At 36.7% G+C, this 21,353-nt stretch overlaps 2 protein-coding genes across 7 annotated transcripts in view; one reads left to right on the forward strand and one right to left on the reverse strand.

Annotated features, from left to right (window-relative positions):
- Window positions 1-21,353, forward strand: part of LOC145263202 (uncharacterized) — a 420,826-nt gene that overhangs the window by 173,841 nt on the left and 225,632 nt on the right. For all 6 annotated transcript variants that reach the window (XR_013864489.1, XR_013864490.1, XM_080120271.1 and 3 more), the window contains exon 3: window positions 9,149-9,191. Coding sequence is in view for 4 of the 6 variants with exons in the window: in XM_080120271.1 (XP_079976397.1) it covers window positions 9,149-9,191 (43 nt within the window). In the remaining 2 variants the exon portion in view is untranslated. The remainder of the gene's footprint in view (window positions 1-9,148; window positions 9,192-21,353) is intronic.
- On the reverse strand, window positions 5,222-7,631 carry LOC145263197 (uncharacterized). Its single transcript, XM_080120264.1, has 2 exons — window positions 7,038-7,631; window positions 5,222-6,963 (listed from the first exon to the last, which is right to left on the reverse strand). The coding sequence occupies exon 2, from the start codon at window positions 6,783-6,785 to the stop codon at window positions 5,616-5,618; it is 1,170 nt and encodes a 389-aa protein (XP_079976390.1). The 5' UTR covers window positions 6,786-6,963; window positions 7,038-7,631; the 3' UTR covers window positions 5,222-5,615.

The following is a 21,353-nucleotide window of genomic DNA, read 5'->3' on the forward strand; positions in this document are numbered from 1 at the left end:
ATTATTATTTTAATGTTAAACCAGATATCATGTTTATATTAACTAATGATTGTTTATCCAGATTTCTTGATAGAATGTGATAGTAAATAAACTTGGTTGCTCTTATATTTATCAAAGGTAAACTTTTTGAAATGTCTACAACTAATCTCCACTTCATTTCTTTGATTCAATAATTTATCTTTGACAGAGTTTAATACTCTTTAGGAACTGTACATATTTGGGTACTAAGGTATCATTCTTTCTCCGGTTGTTGAAAGATATTTTATGGCCATTGTCTTAAAATTCAGGGCTACATAAAATCATTTGAGACTTGGATTATTTACTAAATACACTGTAATTTTGGTCAAGCATTTTTCTTGTAGCAGACAGTTATTTTTATCTCTGCCGTTACACTCATTATTTCTGTTATTATTACTATCTTGTGTATTAATTTTATTGTAGCTATATTATCCTAGTTTAGGGTCTGGTTATTATAGCTGTTCATTATTTTTTCCAGGTCAATTGTACATTTATAGAAAAAATTTTTTTGTTTTTTTTTATCTTAAGTAGATGATTATTAGAATGAAATGCCAACTTAACAGATTAAGAGACAGATGGGCTATAATTGGACTTGACCAGCAGATTAAACGGTATAGGGTAACTTTTGATCCATCCATTAGATTTTTTCTGAAACTTGGCCAAAATATTGAGCCATTGTTCTTAATATAAATCTAGTATGGGTGACCCTTAACAGATTAAGAGACAGACGGCCAATATTGGACTTAACCAGCAGATTAAACTGTGTGGGGTAAACCAAATAATCTGTTTCTATTTTCACTTCTGATGGTTCTATTATTTCTGCTCAATGTTGTGTAGCCACTTTTTTGTAATGTGTTCTGGTACCTATATTATATTTTTCTTTGTTTGTCCGTTACTTTTTTTTTTTTTTTTTTTTTTTGGTCACCTGATTTATGGAGCTATGTTTTCAGTGGCGTGCGTCCATTACTCCGGACGATTGCCAGATAACCACCCATTAGTTTGTCCTGAAAATTTTCCACAAATTGTATTTCATTAAATAGATGTGCACAATAAAAAAATATTTTTTGCAAAAATTCCCATTGCATCCCCAGGGGCTCAAGAGGTCAAGAATGCCCCAAAATGGCCAAAAAATGGCATGTTTTGCCCCATAACATTTGATCCATCCCTTAGATTTTTCTGAAACTTGACCAAAATGTGGAGCCCATTGTTAATATAAATCCAGTATGAGTGACCCTGGCAAAATTCTGGTTTGCGTCCCCAGGGACTTTCAGTGTTAAATACGCCCTTTTTTGTGGCTCTTTTTTCATATTTCTCAAACTTTATATGTCTGCCTATATAGTGATTTTTCAAGGTAGTCAACTCAAATATACGTGTGTTATGGCCTGAAACTGTACTGCTATTAATTTACACTGGGATTCAGCGTCCCCAGAGGCTTAAAAGAGGTAAAAAATGCTCCAAAATGGCAAAAAATTGCACTTTTTGCTCCATAGCGTTTGATCCATCTATTATATTTTCCTGAAACTTAGCCAAAATGTGGAGGCTGTTGTTCTTAATATAAATTCAGCATGTGACCCTGACAAAATTCTGGTTCACATCCCTCTGGGACTTTTAGGGCTAAAAAAAAATATGCCTTTTTGGAGCTCTTTTTTATATTACTCAAAAACTTGATATGTATGTCTGTATAGTGGTTTTCCATGGTGCTGAATTCAAATATACACGTCTTAAGGCATGAAACTGCACCGTTTGTCCATTTTCACTGGGATTCGGCATTCTTAGGAACTCAAAAGGGATCACAAATGCCCCCAAATTGTAAAAAATGACACTTTTTACCCCATAAGTTTTGCCCCACCCATCTATGATTTTTCTGAAACTTGGCAAAAATGTGAAGATGATGTTGGCCATTCACTTCTCACATTCATCATTTCTTCACTATTTTTTGTGGTATCATCTCACATGCAGCACCAAAGGGGGACCACACGTGCACAGCTTGTTCTCTCAGAAACTACTTGATTGATCTGGCTGAAACTCTGTATGGATTTATAAGATGATGCGAACTAAGTATTATGGAATCCGTTGGATGCACAATACATTTACTTAAGATGTTTGGCATATAGCACTCATTTTAAATCAAGAGGCTATAACTTTTGGCGGTTTTAGCAAGCTAAAAAGTCTAGTTTTTCTATATTTTTTCAAATTTATGCTAACCAGTGATGTATTTTACTAATGTTTATCCTCTGATGAAAAGAGTCTATCATTGAAAATCCATGGGTTAAGGATGCTTCTTTCTTTTGATTCCTTTGACTTTTGTAATTTATTCAATTTTTAGTTTCATTTTTTTTATTTTTTTATTTTATTTTTTTTTAATTACTCTTGAACTCTTTGTTATCTTGATAGGTTCTAATATAAAGATCATTTATCTTTGTAATTTGAATTATGTTTTTAATTATATTGAGCTTTTCATTATTTTGATAGGTTCTAATTCAAAAATATTTATCTAGCAATACACATGAAAATTTGAAATGGCTTAAAATATCTCAATAATGGCATACATAGAAAGAACTTGATCTAAGAATGTTTTTAAATTTAAAAAATCTTGCTAAAAATAAGGAAGTTATGACTTTGTGTCTCGCGCATTTGAATATTTTTCTCTTGTTAAGACCATATGCGTTTCGTCACATATTTTACACTATTTTTTCAGGAAAATACTATATCTTTGTTAAAACACCAGATTAAGCGATGCAATTTGCCGTCTAAATGTACTTTTGTGCAAGGAATCTGAATATCGCATTGAAAAATCTTCAGAAATTAATGGTTTTTAAATAATTTGCAGTAAATGCACATAAATATGCTGCAATGCTATAAAAATTTCATTTAAAAAAAGGAAAAGTTAGAGAATGCATTTTATGTACAAGTATAACCCTTTCTCCCTCGCAGAGGTCACACGCGCACGGTGAAAAACGGCGCGCACTAACCCTAAGGACGGTTGGCTATATTTTCGCTCCTTCGAGCCTCGGACCCCGCACAAGCATCCGTCTCTCTCCCTCTGCTACTGAGTCTCTCCGAATTAGACGTTGGTATCTGGCCGTCTAGTGTTGTAACGCCCAATCGGGAATTCTCGGTAATTTCTGTCGCGATTGTCTTCTCGTCGGTGGCCGTCTCTCTCTGTCTGCGACAGCTGGAAAGTCAAGTTTGGTTATGCTGAAATCGAAGGGCAGTCTTCACAAGTATAAATGGAAACAATCAACAACGATGAGGATAGTTTTAGGCTGTTCATTTAGTGATTCGGTATACATTAAGGCTCGGCTCGTCACTTATACTTTCGTCAGGCTTGGAATGCAACCCCACAGTGTATTTTACAAAACTCTTAGTGGTGGTCTTGTTTGTTCTCTTCGTCTTAATTAGAAGAGGCTGGCGGCACGCGTGGCTTCCCAACTTCTCTGTTCGACCGACTGCCCGATTCTCTTCTTTCGTCTATCTCCGCAGTAGTTTTATTAAACGTCATGCTCCCTTCCTTCCGTAGTCGGCCCAACCTCTCTATTCGACGGGTAATCATAATTCTCTCTCTCTCTCTGCCTTCCCAACCGACCCCCTTTCGATTCAATTCCGAGAATTAGTTATCTGTCTAGGCATTTAACCAATTTGTCCCCTTGAAATTAGAATGACTAATTCAATTGTTTTCGGGGATTGTTCGTTCTCTCTCGTCACCCCCAACTTGTTGGCTTAAGTGAATCATGCTATCATTTACACTCGTGGTCGACTTACTCGTCGACCCTCCCCTGACCTCCTTGCATTTCACACGCTAACCAGGCATCTGGCTTATCTTTCCTGAGCCTTTTGAACTCCAAATAATTTACTGGTCACCCGATGACAATTCGTTGGTTTCTCACGAGATGGGACTGAGACCTCTCGCCCAGCTCCATCCCACTCACCCTCAACCTAGGAAGCAAGGTTATCCGGTGTCGCCCGGCTTCGTTACATACGACCCCCCGTTTTTCGTGTCATTGTCATCAATTACACGCACCTCCCCTGCCTCTAGCTTCTGCTCCGAACCAGTGTGGGTCGTATATGTACTTATGTATGTAGGTAGGCGTGTGGGTTGCATTCCATTCCCCCGTTTTTTTTTCACAGTTGAGAACCCGACGAGGGGGAAAAAAAAAATCTTTCTTCTCTTTCAGCATGCAAAAGAAGATAATTAATAAAATAGGACGAACCAAACAAAATAAAATAGAAAGAGAAAAAAATGTTCTTGGACCAACGGTCCATCTGATATGCATAAAATTGTTCGTCTTGAAAATTTTGCAAATTTCTTTTTCATCTCATTTCGTCTGCATTTTTGCTCAAAACAATTAAAAAACAAAGAGTTCATAGCGACTCAACGGTTAGCATGCGATTGATAAGGTAGGGTCGTTGAGTCCATTTTCCCTTCCTCTCCCTAAGTGTCATAAGGACAACATTGATAAGTTCAATTCATAGATTCCTTCCCTTCTTTGTCTCGCGAAAGCGTCTTTAATCGGAAGCATGCAAGCAAAAAAAAAAATATAACAACCAAAACAAAAAAAAAATCATATTTTCCTTGAATTACTCAATAGTTAGCGTGCGGTAAAGGAAGGATCTTCTCTTTTTTTTTTTTTTTTTCAGTGAGGTACCCATAATCCAATAAAGAAAAGAGAAAAAAAAACACACACACAAGGAATCCTCCGGTGGTCTCCTCTCCCTCTCTTCACATAAGAAGCCATGTACAGTATGTCACAAAATCACCTGGGGATATAGATTTCCCTGTCTCTCTTACTTCCTTTCCGTCCTGGGTCGCTGGACGGTTTTCGAGGGTCTCACTGCCGGCTTGGGTTCCTCCTCAACGCGGATCTAGTTTACCAGGTCCTCGGCTTGATTCTCTGATAGCCGCAACTCAGGCTCTTCTTCCATGCTCCGAGAAAGGGCGCTCATTGGTATCCCCGCTCCGCTCTGGTGTGTTGTCGTCTGCGGGTTACCATCACGTAATCTCCTCCATCCTCCCCATAGATACCTTACCAAAACGGCTAAAACTATCACTACCATTAGAATACTCATGATCGGCCAAGCTATTTTTCCAACCACTTCTGGCCTCCCCCCTGACTCTTCCCTACCGACTCGGCTTAATTTAAACCTCAATTTCTCTAGACTGATTTTTTTCGATCGGTCTCAACACTTCAGGCATCTTCTGTAAGGTGATATTGGGGAATTCCCTTATTATTGGTTCCCATAGCTCCACCCAACCGCTGGAGTTGGTTTCTATTAGCTTCTTAAGGGACCCCCTATCTTCGAATCTCTCTTCCGCCTGATAGTACGGGGGCAAGGAAATCGAGGCCCCGTGCGCGGCACAACCCATGGGTAGCTCTATAACAGACAATGGCGCAGCGACTCTCACTGTTCTCGGGGGCTTCCCATCACAACTCGGGTTAACTCTATTCCCTCTTGGGTTACCACCGCCCAAATCCCGTCGGACACCCCCACTGCGGAAGGTAATGTCACCTTTGTTAAGATTTCTACCTCGCAACTCTCTTTGATCCCCGGTTTGTTTTTTCTAAACAGCTCTAGTACGCACAACTGGTATCGACTCACTACATAAATGGGGCTGGTTGACCCACACGTTCCAAGGGCTCAGCCCTGCATCGGCCGGCTTCCTCACCGGTCAGCAACATGAATCTTGTTCTCGCCATGTTTAACGCGATAAAGTCCGTTTCCATCTTATATCTAGCCACTGCCCCTAGCTTCTGGTCCGCTCTGGGGTAGGGCATGGCTAGGTTCATGACTTGGTATATCTCGAAAGTATTGTCGTGGTCCAACAAGGGGATCAACACTAGTACAACGAGTCTATCCTCTTCCAACAGTGTAACGCAGCCCAGGGCATTATAGTATCTCCATAACCGCTCGGTGGGGTCTACCGGCAGTCTCAAGTGGGGGGGCAACTTCGACTGTATCTCCAACAGCACTTCTCTTAACCTCCCTGGAGCCACTATACTCGGCGACAAATGTCCCAAGGACAACATATCCAGCTGCGCCCGCACGTGTTCCAATTGTACCATTACCTGTCGCCCTGTCTGATGGACCCTGTTCGTTATGGCCAACAATTGCAGGTACCTCTGCACAAAACCATCCAACTCTCGTAATTCCGTGGATATCAGCTGGGTTATATTCGCTACCTCTTCCTTGAATCCTCGAATCTGGGAAAACAGCCTCCCTATGCTGGCCCTGTTCTTGGCCAGTTCTAACCTGGTAACATTTAGGATCGATACGCTCTCTTCGGCTACGTGTGCCAACACCCCCTGGTCCTTCTCGACCTGTTCCAATCTCCTCCGAATGATCCTTACATCACTCTCGGATACCGTCCCAAACAATACGTGGAGGGCCTTTCCCACTATCGGCAGCACCGATCTCTTCGGTTTCATTCGGAGCAACTCTACCTCCTTTAGGTAGAACCTCATATCCTCCCACTGAGCCTCCATTACGATGGTCTCCCTCCTCAGGGAGGCCAGTAACTGCACGTACTCCCTACGACCCCTATATTCTTGGATTATTTGGCTCTCGATCTTGGCCAATTTGGCCGCTTGTTCACTCAACCGCTCGATCACCACTCTATACGGCTGCAGGTCTATCACTAGCGTGACCAACCACCTTGATCTGGTGATCACTACTTCACTGGTCTTTTTAAACACGGTATTCCGGCTCTGCTCCCACATACTTGCTACCGCTAAGGCCGCCAATAGTACCACTACTTTTCGTCCATACATTCCTGAAATGATATAAGTAGAGAACCGGTCTGAGCTCTCTATGTTAGACTCTTCCAACAGGTTCAAATCACTCTGTCATTACTCGAAAGACTTTAGAACCACTCTGACTGTCAAATTCCTTCCAACCTGTTCCAATCCTTCTGTCATTACTCGACAGTTTAAAGGCTTTAAAATCACTCTGGCTGTTAAATTCCTTCCAACCCGTTCCAATCATTCTGTCCTTACTCGACAGTTTAAATGCTTTAAAATCACTCTGACTGTTAAACTCTTTCCAACCTGTTCCAATCATTTTGTCCCTACTCGACAGTTTAAAGGCTTTAAAATCACTCTCAACATCAGACTATTCTCGCTTCCTCAGCACACCCGAGAGTCGCGAGCGCCACGCTCTCCAGGCCCCTCACATGCACGGGGGCCCTTTCGCACATATGATGGCCCGGCGGTGCACCGCTGCTTCCCCAAGGTGGCTAATCAACAGAAAAAAAAAAATAATTATAGCTTTCCTTCTCTTCACTACCATCACTAATTTCCTCCACTCTTTATCTGTGCCTAAACCTAAATGTAGATTCCATGAGCAAAGCTTCTTTCTTAGAACTGCACGCCTGTGGAACTGTCTTCCATTTTTCTGCTTTCAAGCTAACTACAGTATAGTTGTCTTCAAGTCTAACATAAACAAGTTTTTGATGAGCCGTTCCATATAAGTTAACAAATTTACCAAATTTCCATTACTAACAATTACTATATTGTCCAATTTCTACTGTACACTCTTTAACCCTTATCCTCGAGTGGCCTCTTTGCCTTGATAAGTGCTGATACCTATGTGTATAAAAAAAAGAAAGAAAGAAAAAAGCTGACTACAAGATGGTCATTTTGAAGTCCTATATGCTATTAACCAAAAAGCAAGATTCTTTGGACAACTGTTCTGCTTTCATCTTTGTTTTTGTATCGAATTCACATTCGTTGTCTGTGCTCAGCAGAAAACAAAGTTTGTTACCTCCAGAGGGTTGTATTTTTTATCCTTTAAAAAAAAAAAAAACCTCCAAATTTTTTATTTTTCAGTATTTATTACTGTGACATGACCATCCCAGGGGGCGATTGTGCTCCCCACGGGTGGGAAGTCGAGATTCCCGAAATGCTGGAGAAGCTGGGCAGGCATAATTTCTCCTTATTCTTTAACTACCATTGGTGTGCCCAGGCGACGGCAACAGACCTTGCTGAGAGAAAGATTGGATTGTGATTTTCCTTGTTACGAAAATCGTTGACAATATCATTTTTTTGTTGTAAATTGTACTCCGAAAATAGAATGACTCAACATTGAGACTAGGATGTTTATAGTTTAAGTTCAATACCTGTGACCCAGAGATCGCGGGAGTGACCTTTTCAGGATATGAAAGAGCTTGCAGAATCACAGGTACAACCGGGGAAGATGAAGCCTCCCCTAAAGGTGACGTAACTAGTTGCGATTGGTCCAGGAAGCGGCCCTGGCTTAGCCCTCATCTCACTATATGAACGGATCCCAGCATCGAAACCACCAGAATCAAACTGACTTAGGAGAGAATCAAGCATAATCGAAGAGTCGCCACACCCTTTCTTCCAGCCTCATTCCACCGCAATACCGAGAGTAATTAATCTATTTTTTTGACTCGGTGGAGTCTGTCAAAAATCAATATTGAACTACGGACAATTGTATATAGCTATATATATATATTTGTATATCTCATCTTGAATTTAATCAAATAGAATAGAGATTTGAGTTTGTTCTTTCTTTTGTGTGCATGAGATTGATTCTCTTCCAGCACGACAGATCGACGAAGAGGCGACATATCAACCAATTGCGAATGTGAGACCAACCAAATCGATTGACTGATACTGCCACACTGGGATACCTTGCTGATCTACGAAGGACAAGTCACATTTGGTCCGTGACCGAGGATTGACTCATATGTGACAAAGGGATCCCCTAGGAAGGGATCGCTTCACGGCTTCACATTACAGAATTCTATTATCTTGGCTATTCATAACTGTTGTGGCATAACTCTAACACGTGACTATATAGTTCACATATATTTAAGGAGTTGAAACTGTGAGTTGGAATGTGAACACTTAGCTGTTCACTTGTCAACTTACTCACCAGTTATTGTTACCTGACACGGACTTTTATTATTGTACCTAACACAATAAAACTATTCTATATTTTATCTGTATTTTTTGCTTGACGATACACCAACAATAATAATGGATGACAATTTGAAAATTAAATACCATGTTGACTTATGCTAAGCATTATGTATTTTTTTTTATCCTTCTAAATTATTTTTTTAACCTTTTCTAAATTATTCATTTATTTATTTATTTTTTAATTTCAGCATTGGGTTGATCCTACCAAAGCCCTCAAGAAGCAGGTTAAAAGTATGTATTTTTCTATTTTATTCTTATTTAAATTTGATTTAAATTTAATAAAACAAGTATTATTCATTGTACAAAGTTCTCGGTATAAAATATGGAATCAATGGCCAGTTTCAATTTCAGTGAGAGTAGTTTTTTTTTATTATTATTTTACTCTAATACCTTGATAAAGGCATGAATCTAGCTCTCCCTGAACTTTAAACAGCGAGAAGCGTTTCACAACCTTGCAGTTCTTAGAAGCTACTGGAATAAGAAGCTGTATTACAACGAGGTTATTAAAACAGCATATTAATGGAGACCACTAGACCAATTTGTCAAACGAGCTGGAACAAAGGAAGCAGGGAATAAATGAGGCAATTCTGAAAAACACACGCCATAATTATTTGTATTAATTGGACTATTATTCTTATCTTGGTTGTTTTTTCTTGACAACGTTTCGGCCGATGTAACCTCCGATTATCTTCAGGTGTATTCACAATGGATGTTATTCGTGAATAGTGAAAATTTTTGCTTTTTCAACGAACATAACTGTTAGAAATTTAATCGCAAATAGCGCCAAATCTTTTTTTTTTATTTTATTTTTTTTTTATTAAATAAATCCGGGTCCATTCCGTTTTTTTTTTTTTTTTTTTTTTTTTTTTTGTCTGATGTTTGTATATTTTCGAGATGAGGATTTATAATTAGTTTTTTTTTATTTGGACTATTATTCTCATCTTGGTTTTTTTTTTTGTTTTTTTTTTGACAACGTTTCGGCCGATGTAACCTCCGATCATCTTCGGGTGTATACACAATGGCTGTTATTGGTGAATGAATAGTGAAAATTGTTTTTCTTTTTCTTTCTTTCTTTTTCAACGATCATAACTGTTAGAAATTTAATTACAAATAGCGCCAAGTTTTTTTCTTTCTTTTCTTTTTCTTTTTTTTTTTTCTTTTTTTTTAAATAAATCTGGGCCCATTCCGTTTTTTTTTATATGATGTATATTTTTTAATTGAGGCTTAATTATTTTGTGTATTATTTGGACTATTATTCTCATCTTGGCTGTTTTTTCTTCACAACGTTTTGCTATTTGCGTTTGAATTTCAATCATCTCAAAAATATGCATTCATCACCTGCTATAACAATGATTATAAAAAAGACAGACTAGCAACATCACGTCTATGAGAGAGAGGTTGCAATAAAGAAGTGTGGTCCAATCAAATTACAGATTCGTTTTTTTTGCACTTCATCAAGTACCTTCAAATGGGGCAGAGATTCATCAGCACAAATTTAACAATATTCCGTATATATTCTATCGTTATTTTCATGGCATGTGCTCGACTGAACTCCAATCTCTGCTTCCCCCATGCCAAACTTTCACAAAAAAACACTCGGCTAGCTACAACCACTATATACAATTTCCCCCCACACTCTAACTGGATCTAAATCTGAACGCATATACCATGCACAAAGCTTCTTTCCCAGAACCGCATGCCTGTGGAACACTGTTTCACTGGCCTGCTTCCCCGTTGAATACAACAGGGTAGCTTTCAAATCCGATGTAAAAAAGTTCTTGAGCCGTCCCTATAAATAATCAAATTCTACCATTAATGATTACTAGGGCTAGGACAACAGCATATTCTTTTCATTGTTTTGACTCCCGAGAAGGTATCTGTTGATATCTTATATGCTTTTATATAGAGTCATGTGGTTCTTGGTTGATTGTCTGTGTCGGATATATACTCGAGAGTCAAAACAATAAGAATATTCTCTTGTCATAGCCTTAATGATTACTACACCACCACCATGGGTATATTAACCCTTATCCTCGAGTGGCCTTCGAGCCTTGATAAGTGGTGACTCCTAAGTTAAAAAAAAAAAGAGAGAAAAAAAAAGATTAATGAATCTAGTATATGAACGCCAAGAATGATTTGATGAGAAAGAACCAGTTTTCTTTTATAATCCTGATTGCTTTGTGCTTTTAAATCCTTTTTAATTACATTTTATTATTTATCTGCGCTAAATTCGGTTTTAATTGGCTTAAGTGATTTAATCTTAATTAATCTTCACCGGATATATAAACAATTTAAATGGATTTAAATATATAGGTTGTTCCAAAAGTCTTGGACACATTTTGACATTGAATATCTCTAGAACTATTGACGATATAAAAATAGAACTATTGACGATATAAAAATAGAACTATTGACGATATAAAAATAGAACTATTGACGATATAAAAATAGAACTATTGACGATATAAAAATAGAACTATTGACGATATAAAAATAGAACTATTGACGATATAAAAATAGAACTATTAAGGATATAAAAACGCATCTGGTATATTCAGAAAACTTGTAATCTCGAGTTGTTAATGGAATGCTCAAATATGTTCGATGTGAACAGCGTTGGGCATACAACGAATGGTGCTTGTATTGATCGATCTACGAGGGCTTTGCTGGAACGCAGTTCGAACTTGTTCAACCACATCTTCTGAAGTTGAGGGGTGGCCCGTTCTCTTATATACAGGGTGTTTTTTTTTTTTTGTTTTTTTTTTTTTACATGGAATTCACCACTTATCAAGGCCCAATGGCCACTCGGGGATAAGGGTTATTTGTGTACAGTAATTAATGGGATAGTGTAATAATAGTATTGGAGATTTGATAAAGTGTCATTACTTAAGGGGGCGGTTCATCAGGAATTTGTTTGTGTTGGACTTGAAGACATCCAGGTTGAAGTCGGGAGGGAAACAGGCAAGCGGAACAGAGTTTTACAGGCGGTCAGTTCTAAGAAAGAAGCTTTGTTCATGGAATCTACGTTCTGATTTAGGCACAGATAAGGAGTGGGGAAAATTTTTGACGGTGATTTTTAAAAAAAGTCTTTGGCACATTTTGACTCAATATCTCGAACTATTAAGGATATAAAAAGCATCTTATATATTAATAAGCTTGTAATCTCGAATCCATAGAATGTTCAAAGATATTCAATGTGGACACCATTCGTCACACGACACACATCAAGCTGATAGCCCAATTCTTGCCAAATACATCCCAGCATTGCGTTGTCAACAGTTGCAACAGCTTGTGTTATTCGGGCTTTCAGCTCATCCACATCTCTTGGAATGGGAGGCACATAGTTTAGCCCCCCCCCCCAAAAAAAAAATACGCAGGGTGTGAGATCTGGGAAACCAAAGCATAAGAGTGTGATCATCTTGCCACATTGTCCAATCCATCTGTCTGGCCGTGTTGTGTTCAGAAACTGTTTAATCCCAAGGCTCCAGTGTGGTGGCGCCCCCCCCTGTTGGAAAATTAACTCACTCATCAGACTCTTTCTCACTCAAGCAGATACGAGGGCTTGAAATGTGCCTAAGACTTCTGGAACACTGTAATTTCCCTAACAGAGAACTCAAATGTGCATTCGGATGGTGAAGCTGTTGAGGCTGTCCAAAAGCTTCGTTATCATTGGAGTACAGGGTGGAGCAGGTGCTAGTGTGGCTGCAAGAATTATGTGTGGATGGAGAAAATTCAGGGACTTTCTGCAATTGCTAACCAGAAGAGCATTATCACTGTTGACCAATGGAAGGATCTATTGGATAGTTGTACTTAGTGTGATGATGTATCAAAGTGAAACCTGGCCAATGAGAGTTGAAGACATGTTGCATGGAGAGAAATGATATCCATTGTCTATCCACCAACTACATTTTCCACACCTTTGTCTTCATAAACTTATTTCCATTTCTTTTATTTCTTTTCTTTTTTCTTTTTCTTTTGTTATTTCTTTTTCTTTTTTTTCTTTTTTGTTATTTCCTTTTCTTTTGTTTCTTTTTTCTTTCTTTTTTCTTTCCTTTTTTATTTCCTTTTCTTTTGTTTCTTTATTTTTTTATTTCTTTTTTTTGTTATTTCCCTTTTTTGTTATTTCCTTTTCTTTTGTTTCTTTTTTATTTCTTTTTTTTATTTCTTTTTTTGTTATTTTCTTTTCTTTTGTTTCTTTTTTATTTCTTTTTTTTTATTTCCTTTTATTTCCTTTTTGTTATTTCCTTTTTTTTCTTATTCCTTTTTCTTATTCCTTTTTCTTATTTCTTTTTCTTTTCTTCTCTACTATCTAACACTTGGGAAGGGGGAGCTCGATAATATCACCTTTTTTTTTCTTCTTGATTTATGGCATTCATTTATTTACACTATATTCTTACTCCCCTTCTCTTTAAGTTCTACTACTACAACTACTGCTACTCTTTTTGTGCTACTGTAATATAGCACATATGGCGAAATCAGCAGCAGCCACATAACTGATTAGCAAAAATATTAGCAGCAGCTGTCCTAGCATGCTGTCTATTTTTTTTTTTCTCTCCTTCCTGTGACTTCAGCGCGTGAACACTTGCTTGATTTGCATATGTGCTGTCGAGCGATCAGACATGTTTTGACTCTTGGACGGTGAAAGAGAAAATGCACCATGTAGTTGGAAAAGTAGCGACGATAAAGACATGCACATGAAAGAGCGCCTGAACATGCATGTTTGACATGTGAGTGATATTTTGAAACGCAGTGGAGTGTGTGGTCGGAAATTACTGGAATAAATGCTTTTTTGTATTCGTCTAGAAGAAATTGCTGTGTCGTATTTTTCTATGTCCTTCCTTGCTTGTTTGTTCCTGCGACAGTACCAGACAACGTCTGGTTGGTTGGTTTGTTTTTGTTTTAAGGCATATCAACCCTTTTCAGGTTATTTAATGCTGAATCCAAAGATTTTGGAGAAAAATTTTTTTAATACAATATATTTGCTGTTTTCACGTCGGTTTCTATTCAACCCATAGTTGGGACCCTAACAGGTACTACCACTCCGGGTCAGTGGACCTGGGAGCAATGGTAATTAAAGAGTGTCTCATACTCCCCAAAGCCCACAAGCTGGGGTCTCACCACTGGATATAGTTTAAGGTCATATCCAGGACCCCCATTGAGGGACTTTTATCCTCTGCAGGGGGGGGGCAGTCGGCGTATTCTAATGCCCCACCAACAGGGCCAGACAACGTCTGGGTCCGAATGGTTGGAATGTAATGACACAGTTAAAGTGTAACGGCCACGTTACACTACCAGATCAGGCTGTCTGAAGATACTGGCTTCCTGACCTAAAATGCACCAAAGATTGTTTTTCCCCTCTCCCTTTGCAAAACTCAACCATGTTCTGCATAGTCAAAAACAATAACATTTTCCCTTTATAAAACAACCAAACCAAACCCCATAAATAATCAAACATATAAAGAACTTAAAACAAACTGGTTTGCTAAAATTACTGAATTCAGCATTAAATAACCTGAAAAGGATTGATATGCCATAAAACAAAACAACCAAACCAAACTCCATGAATAAATATTTAAAGATTTAAAGAACTTGAAAAATAAAAACATTTTCCAAAATTTCTGTATTCAGTACCCGAAAAGGGTTGATATGCTGCCAAACAAAACAACCCAACATTGCACCTTCTATTCCCGTCCCCCCAACACTTACTTCTCATCTCATTTGCACTTCCTCTCACCAATTAATACATTCAATGTGCAAACAAACAAGCAAGGTTATTAGCAATTTCACATGCATCTATATATTTTAGTTATCAAAATATGAAATCTTGTTTACAAAGAATTTGGTATTATTAAATATACAGCATAATCACATTGACACACTGACTCCCATTAGATCACCAAAGTTAAGCAACGTCGAACCTGATCAGTACTAAAATGGGTGACCATTTCGGAATTCTAGGTGCACTGTGTGGTCTTTGCTTATCTCGGCATTGTTTCCCAGTCGTCCTGGACTTCTCTTTGCCACTGGGCTTAAACAGTGCCGATTTAGGAGAGATGTGGATGGAGATTCTGCAACTCTTGCTGCATAATTACACACACAACTACCTTTACAGGAGGTATTCATTATCTTTTGAGACTGAAAGGAGACATCGGTGTTGTTAAACAGAAGAAATAATATTTAGCTGCGCCACTTTTTTTTTTTTTTTTAAACAATGTACCAGACTTTTGTCAGACATACAGAAGCAAAAATTTTCCTTATATTAAAATAAAAATATGAAATTATTAATTTATCTTTATAACTCTAAAAAAGGCTAAGAACCATTTTTATTAAAGGTCCCCAATCTTTCTCCTCTGCACATATAGAATGAAAAAAAATAAACTGAAGGTCTCCAGAGCACTACTAAAACCACTCTTTCTGAGTTTTCTGTCACCGCTCCTCCCTTTTAAGAGAAATAGTTTGAAGAGATCACTAAGAAACATGAAGTAAAATCCAGATAAAACTAAAGGTCGAAAATGCCTGACTTCCCTCTTCTTCTGATGGTGACGAAAAATATCGTTCAAGAATATACCAACTTTCTCAGTTTTTGTTTTGTTGTTTTTGACTTCTATATTATATTTCTCTTAGACTGCGTGGAGTTGAATGTAATAGTCAAAGAAACAAGCTCCCACGTGTGTGTGCCTTCTGTGGCTGTATGACTTACCTTCAGGTGGGATCTGAGAGAGAGATTGCTGTGGCTTTATAAAGTGTGATCTTGTGGAATCACACGAGATCACACGACCCGCCGCATACATATGCAAATGAAATGCAGTCAGTGTTTTAATAAAACACCTGTTGGCAGAGTTGAGAGGGACAGATGCGTGCTAGAAGTTGAGAGAGAAAATTGTGAGAAGGAGGAGGAGGAAATACAGTGACGAATTCTGTTCGTGAACTTTTTTATTATTTTCTCTCAAAATACCAGCCTATTACACTACAGTCTGTCTGTTCGTTGTACTTTTTCTCAGAAACTTCTGGGCTGATCTGGCTGAAATTTTGCATAAACCTTTGTTATAATACAGTACAACCATCTAAGTATTATGATTTGATGCACAGTTAGAAATTAATAGATTAGTATTTAATGCAAAAATGAACAAACATATAACCATACTAGCTGTATGTACCTGGCATTGCCAGATTGAAACATTGACAGGTGGATGATTTAGTTACACACTATTTAAGAATATCTTATCGTTTCCCTGAAAGTGGACCACATGTTGGCTTTATGAAAGCATAAAACACATTTTTGTCTATGAAAATTAAATTAGAAATAACTCGTAGCTTCAAAAAAAATCTTACTTCCATTGTCGGTAATAATTGAAAATAAATTAAATATAAACTAAATTAAAAATAAATAAATCAAATTTAAATAATATTTCTAAATAAAACTATTGAAACAATTTTATTGGTCCCTCGACAAAAGAGAAGTGGACCTGTAAATTCACCCTTGTCCGTTCATCTGTCCACACTTTTCTCAATAACTACGCCTTGGAAATTTTTGAAACTTTGCACAAACATTAAACATGATATGAATAAAAAAGTAACAACAGATTTTTCGGGAAAACTCTGGTTGCCCCCTCAGAGGTGCCTTTCGGGTTATAATTGCTAAAATTGACACTTTTGTGCTTATTAAAAAGAATTGATGCCTTGGATTTTTATAAAACTTTCTGAAAGGTTGTAACTAACTGATTTCTATATAATTTTGTTTGTCTATACTTTGCGATAACTCTTGGGCAGTGGCGGCTCGTGCATGGAGCTGTGGGACTGCAGCACCCCCAAGTTATTTCTACACAATATTAATGATAAGATTAAAAATAATACGTTTGTTTATTATTATTATTTTATTTTTTCTATGTGTACTTTATAAAATCATTAACTTTAATGTCGGTATCTCTAAATTCATATAATAACAAAAATAAAACTTGCTTGGAGCTGTGAAATTCACAGTTACACTTTCTTAATGAAATTCTCTTGTATGCATGCGCGGATTAGACGCTTTAGGCAGCCGATGAAAGCCGCTTGAAGAACTGTCGCTTGGCGCAGTTCCGTGTCGTGAAATTCGTTGTTTGCTTTGAGTGTGCGTCTGTATAGATATGATAACATTCTTATTGAAAAAAAAAAAAAGGAGGTTTACTTATATTTTTTAAAATTATTATTAAAATCTGCACATAACGTGTTCTTGTACATAAAATATTGTGCTATTTTTTTTTTAAATACGCACACTTTTAGCGTTGCGATTTAAGTCGGTAGCAGACGGAAATATATAATATGCAGAAACTGTTTATTTTTATTTATTAAAAGTATTCGGGAATTTAGCAGTGAAGCTAACACGCGGCCAAGAGTAAAAACCAAATATACAATAAATAAATTTTACCATAAAAATAAAGTTACTTTTCCATCTACCTGCCTTTTTGTTTGTTTCTTTAAAATAGTTTTAAATGCTATTTATTTTGTAACAACTAAACTTTACAAAAACAACTGTTTACATTTTTTCCTAGAAGCAAAAAAGCGAAGAAACAGTTTATGTTGAAAATATATTTTAGTTAGAAATCTTTTTAGCGTGTATGTTTTAGATATAAAAAAATTAGCATTTATTTGCTTCCGACAAGGACAATGTTAGAAGTTTTACACTTTGAAAAATGGATTTTTTACACAAGATTTTTTAATTAAAATGTGTTTGTAAGTAAAAAACACAGTTTTTTTATAATTATGCATTTTTAAACTTTACATTGAATTTGTTAGTAAATGGGCCAGATAATACGCATTAAAAAAAAAGTAATTAGAAATCCTTCTGGACTGAGACAATTTTAATTTTTTGTTTTTTGGGGAAGAAAGCTACATTAAAATTCGATGTTTTATAATGCTTATATATGACATCCTATTTTCTTATAATAAATCTCCACTTTATGTCGATCTTTACCGGCATGGGAAGGTCAGTAAATAGCCAAGTTTGTTCTTTTTATATAAAAAGCAAGTTGTTAAAAGATTTGTAAATAAAATTTTGTATCTTTAAATATTTTTGTTTGTTTGCTCACTAATGTAAACTTTTTTTATTTTGCATTTTATTTACAAATACGTTTTGTTATAAATACATCTTTAAAAATAAATGTTGTAAATAAAACTGTTATTAAATAAAACGCTATTTTCAAATAGTAAACTCCTAAATTAACCCTCGTAGGGAGGCAGATAAATTTCAAAGTTTTTCTTTTTTGTTTTTATAAAAAATAAGTTATTTTTAAAAATGTTTTTCGTTTGTTTGCAAAAAAAAAAACAAAAAAAAAACGCAAACTTTTATTTAATCTGAAAAGGAATAAATATATATATATTATTTTTATTTTGTAAAGTGTACATAATTTAAAAAAATCTTTTTAATAAAAAAGTTTTTGCGTATTATCCATTTCTGATTGATTATTTGTCTTTGTTATATATTTGAATATTTATTTAAATGTTTGTTTTATTTGATTAAATATTTATTTATATATTCGAATTCCTTTACATGATATTAAAAAATATGTAAAATTTTTGAAGCAGCACCCCCACTAATCTCAGGCACGAGCCGCCACTGCTCTTGGGTGTGCACCAGGGGCTCTTTTAGAGCTAATAAAAGCATTCAATTTTTGGGACTATTTTACCATATTTGTCCAAAATTTTCTGTATATGTCTATTTAGCAGTTTTGCGTGGTGCTGAACTCAAATTTAAATATGTTAAGACCTTGGGGACTTTTGGAACTAAATGGGGGGGAGGACAAGTGATGGACTTGGTCATTTCTTTTTTTGCATGGCGCAGAACTCAAATTTATATATGTTAAGGCCTAAAACTGCACCGTTTGTTCATTTTCACCAGGATTTGACGTCCCCTGGGGACTTTTGGGGCTAAATGAGCGGGGGGGGGGGATGCTGAACTTAGTCATTTTTTTTTATCATTCCTCGTTCACTGTGCACTCACAAGAGACTGTGCCTGCTTCACTTATACATACACTTGATAACATGGAGATAATTATTCAAATAGATTTTTGTTAATGTAACATGCAAATGAGGTTACTGCTTGAATGTAGATTTCCTTTGAACAAATAAGAAACCAGTTAATCATCGAAAGTGTTCAAATTATTGGTCATTGTGGTCCATGAACAGCTGACAACGCTCACTGATTGGATCGAAAACGTTCCTAATCAGTTCGATTGGTATGTTGACACATCTTCTTTCAATGGTTGCTTTTAACTCATTTATTGTAGCTAGTTTTGTGGTGTGAATGCTACATCACCCCCAAAAAATAGAAAAATCCGAGGAGGAGGGACTCAAATCCGGTGAACGTGGACAGTACTCGATTCTTCCTTTTCGTCGTAACTCTGTTTCACAGGTGACTATTTAGATGTGCTCTTACGTCATGATATAATTTTCCTGTAAGTGGACCACATTTTGAATTTGTGGAAGCATAGAACACATCCATTTCCGTCTATGAAAATTGAACAGGAAATAACTCTCATAGCTTAAATAAAAAAGGCAACTGATGTCAGCTAATAATAATTTAAAATTAAATATTAATTAAATTAAAAATGAATTAAATAAATTAGCTTGAAAGGATATTTCTAAAAAAAACAATCAAAACAATTCTATTACAACAAACAATAACAGGGAGATAATTATTCAAATAGATTTTGTTTAATGTAAAATGCAAATGAAGTTACTGCTTGAATGTAGATTTCCTTTGAACCATTAGTTTATATAATCATTCTGGAACGAAAGTATGTAAATGCTCGTTTTCAGTATGAAAATTAATTTGTGAAACGGTTTACCTTTTGTATATATTAATCAACTTATAAACAGACAGAAATGTCTATTTATTATAATAGATTCGACCATCAATTTGGCAAAACGGACTCTGTTTTTAATGGCTAAAAGGTCTAGTTTCTTTATATTATAGAAGATGGCCAATACAGGATAGCCAACCTTGTTAGTAAAAAGAAAAAAAAAAAAAAAAAAAACTGACAAAAATATATGAGTAGTTTAACTGAAGATGTTGTGATTACAACATTTGGGCTGAGAGAGAAGATAGGTGAAGGGGGGGGGCGTACTTAAAAGGAGGAGATATGGTTGATGAAATTTCCACCCAGTGAACTCAAATGGTGGTCAAGGTTGATAACCCTGGAAGCCCATCCCCCCTGGTCCTTCTTTTGATGCGATGTTAGTCATTACCAGACAACACTGTCCCTCTTTAAGGACATCACATGTCACCAGAATGTTTGCTTTTGGAGGAGTTGAGAGAGGATAAGTGTTTTCACAATATCAAATTTCCCTGCTAGCGAGCGCGCGCACACACACACACACACACACACACACACACACACACACACACACACACACACACACACACACACACACACACACACACACACACACACACACCCCCCCAGGACCTTATGTATGAAAAGAAACTGGAATCTTACAAGCTCCTTAATTCTCATAATTAGAGGAGCAACTGGACTTATGAAAAAGAATTTCAAAAATTACTTAAAGATACCTGGTGAACCAAATGGAAGAGAAAAGCAATTATACTCAAAGGAACAGTTAGAATTAGTAAAAAAAGATCTCTCAGAGTGACTGGAAATACTGGGTGAATGTTTGGCATCCGGTAGCATGCACCATACCCAGCAAAAACAAAATAATAAAATTAAAACAAAGAAAGAAAACAGTTTGAAATAAGTTGTACACCATCCACTATGATTCTATAATTCCTATAGCCGAATACTTAGAAAACGGAGCTGTTAAACCTGATATGGGGCAATCTTAATAGAAGTTATTGCACCCCCCCCCATAATGATGCTAGGTTAAACAGAAAAGAAAGGAAAAAGATAACGAAACACCAAGGTATTATGTACGATATGAAAAAAAACTGGAATCCGCTGGAAAAATGGTGGGATCTTTCTAGCGATCCGGTAGATATCTCACTGCTGATGCTATTCTCTATCTATATAAGAGCCAGGTACGTCCAAGGATGGAATACTGTTGCCACATCTGGGCAGGAGCTGCTAGAAAGGACTTGTCCTGCCTTGATAGAGTTCAAAATAGACTTCGTAGCCTCGTAGGAGATCTCCTTTTCTCTTCCTTGCAGCCTCTATCTCACAGAAGAGATGTTGCGAGTTTGTCTCTGATGTATCGTTATTTTCATGGAAAGTGTTCGACTGAGCTTCAATCTATGGTCCCCCCTCGCCAAACTTTCACAAGAAACACTCGTCTAGCTGTAAACACTATCAATAATTCCCCCCACTCTTTATCTGTGCCTAAACCTAAACATAGATTCCATGAACAAGGCTTCTTTCTTAGAACTGCACGCCTGTGGAATTGTCTTCCGTTTTCCTGCTT

This window comes from Euprymna scolopes, chromosome 38 (genome assembly GCF_053919585.1).
Source record: "Euprymna scolopes isolate OS-2025 chromosome 38, ASM5391958v1, whole genome shotgun sequence".
Classification (NCBI taxonomy): domain Eukaryota; kingdom Metazoa; phylum Mollusca; class Cephalopoda; order Sepiida; family Sepiolidae; genus Euprymna; species Euprymna scolopes.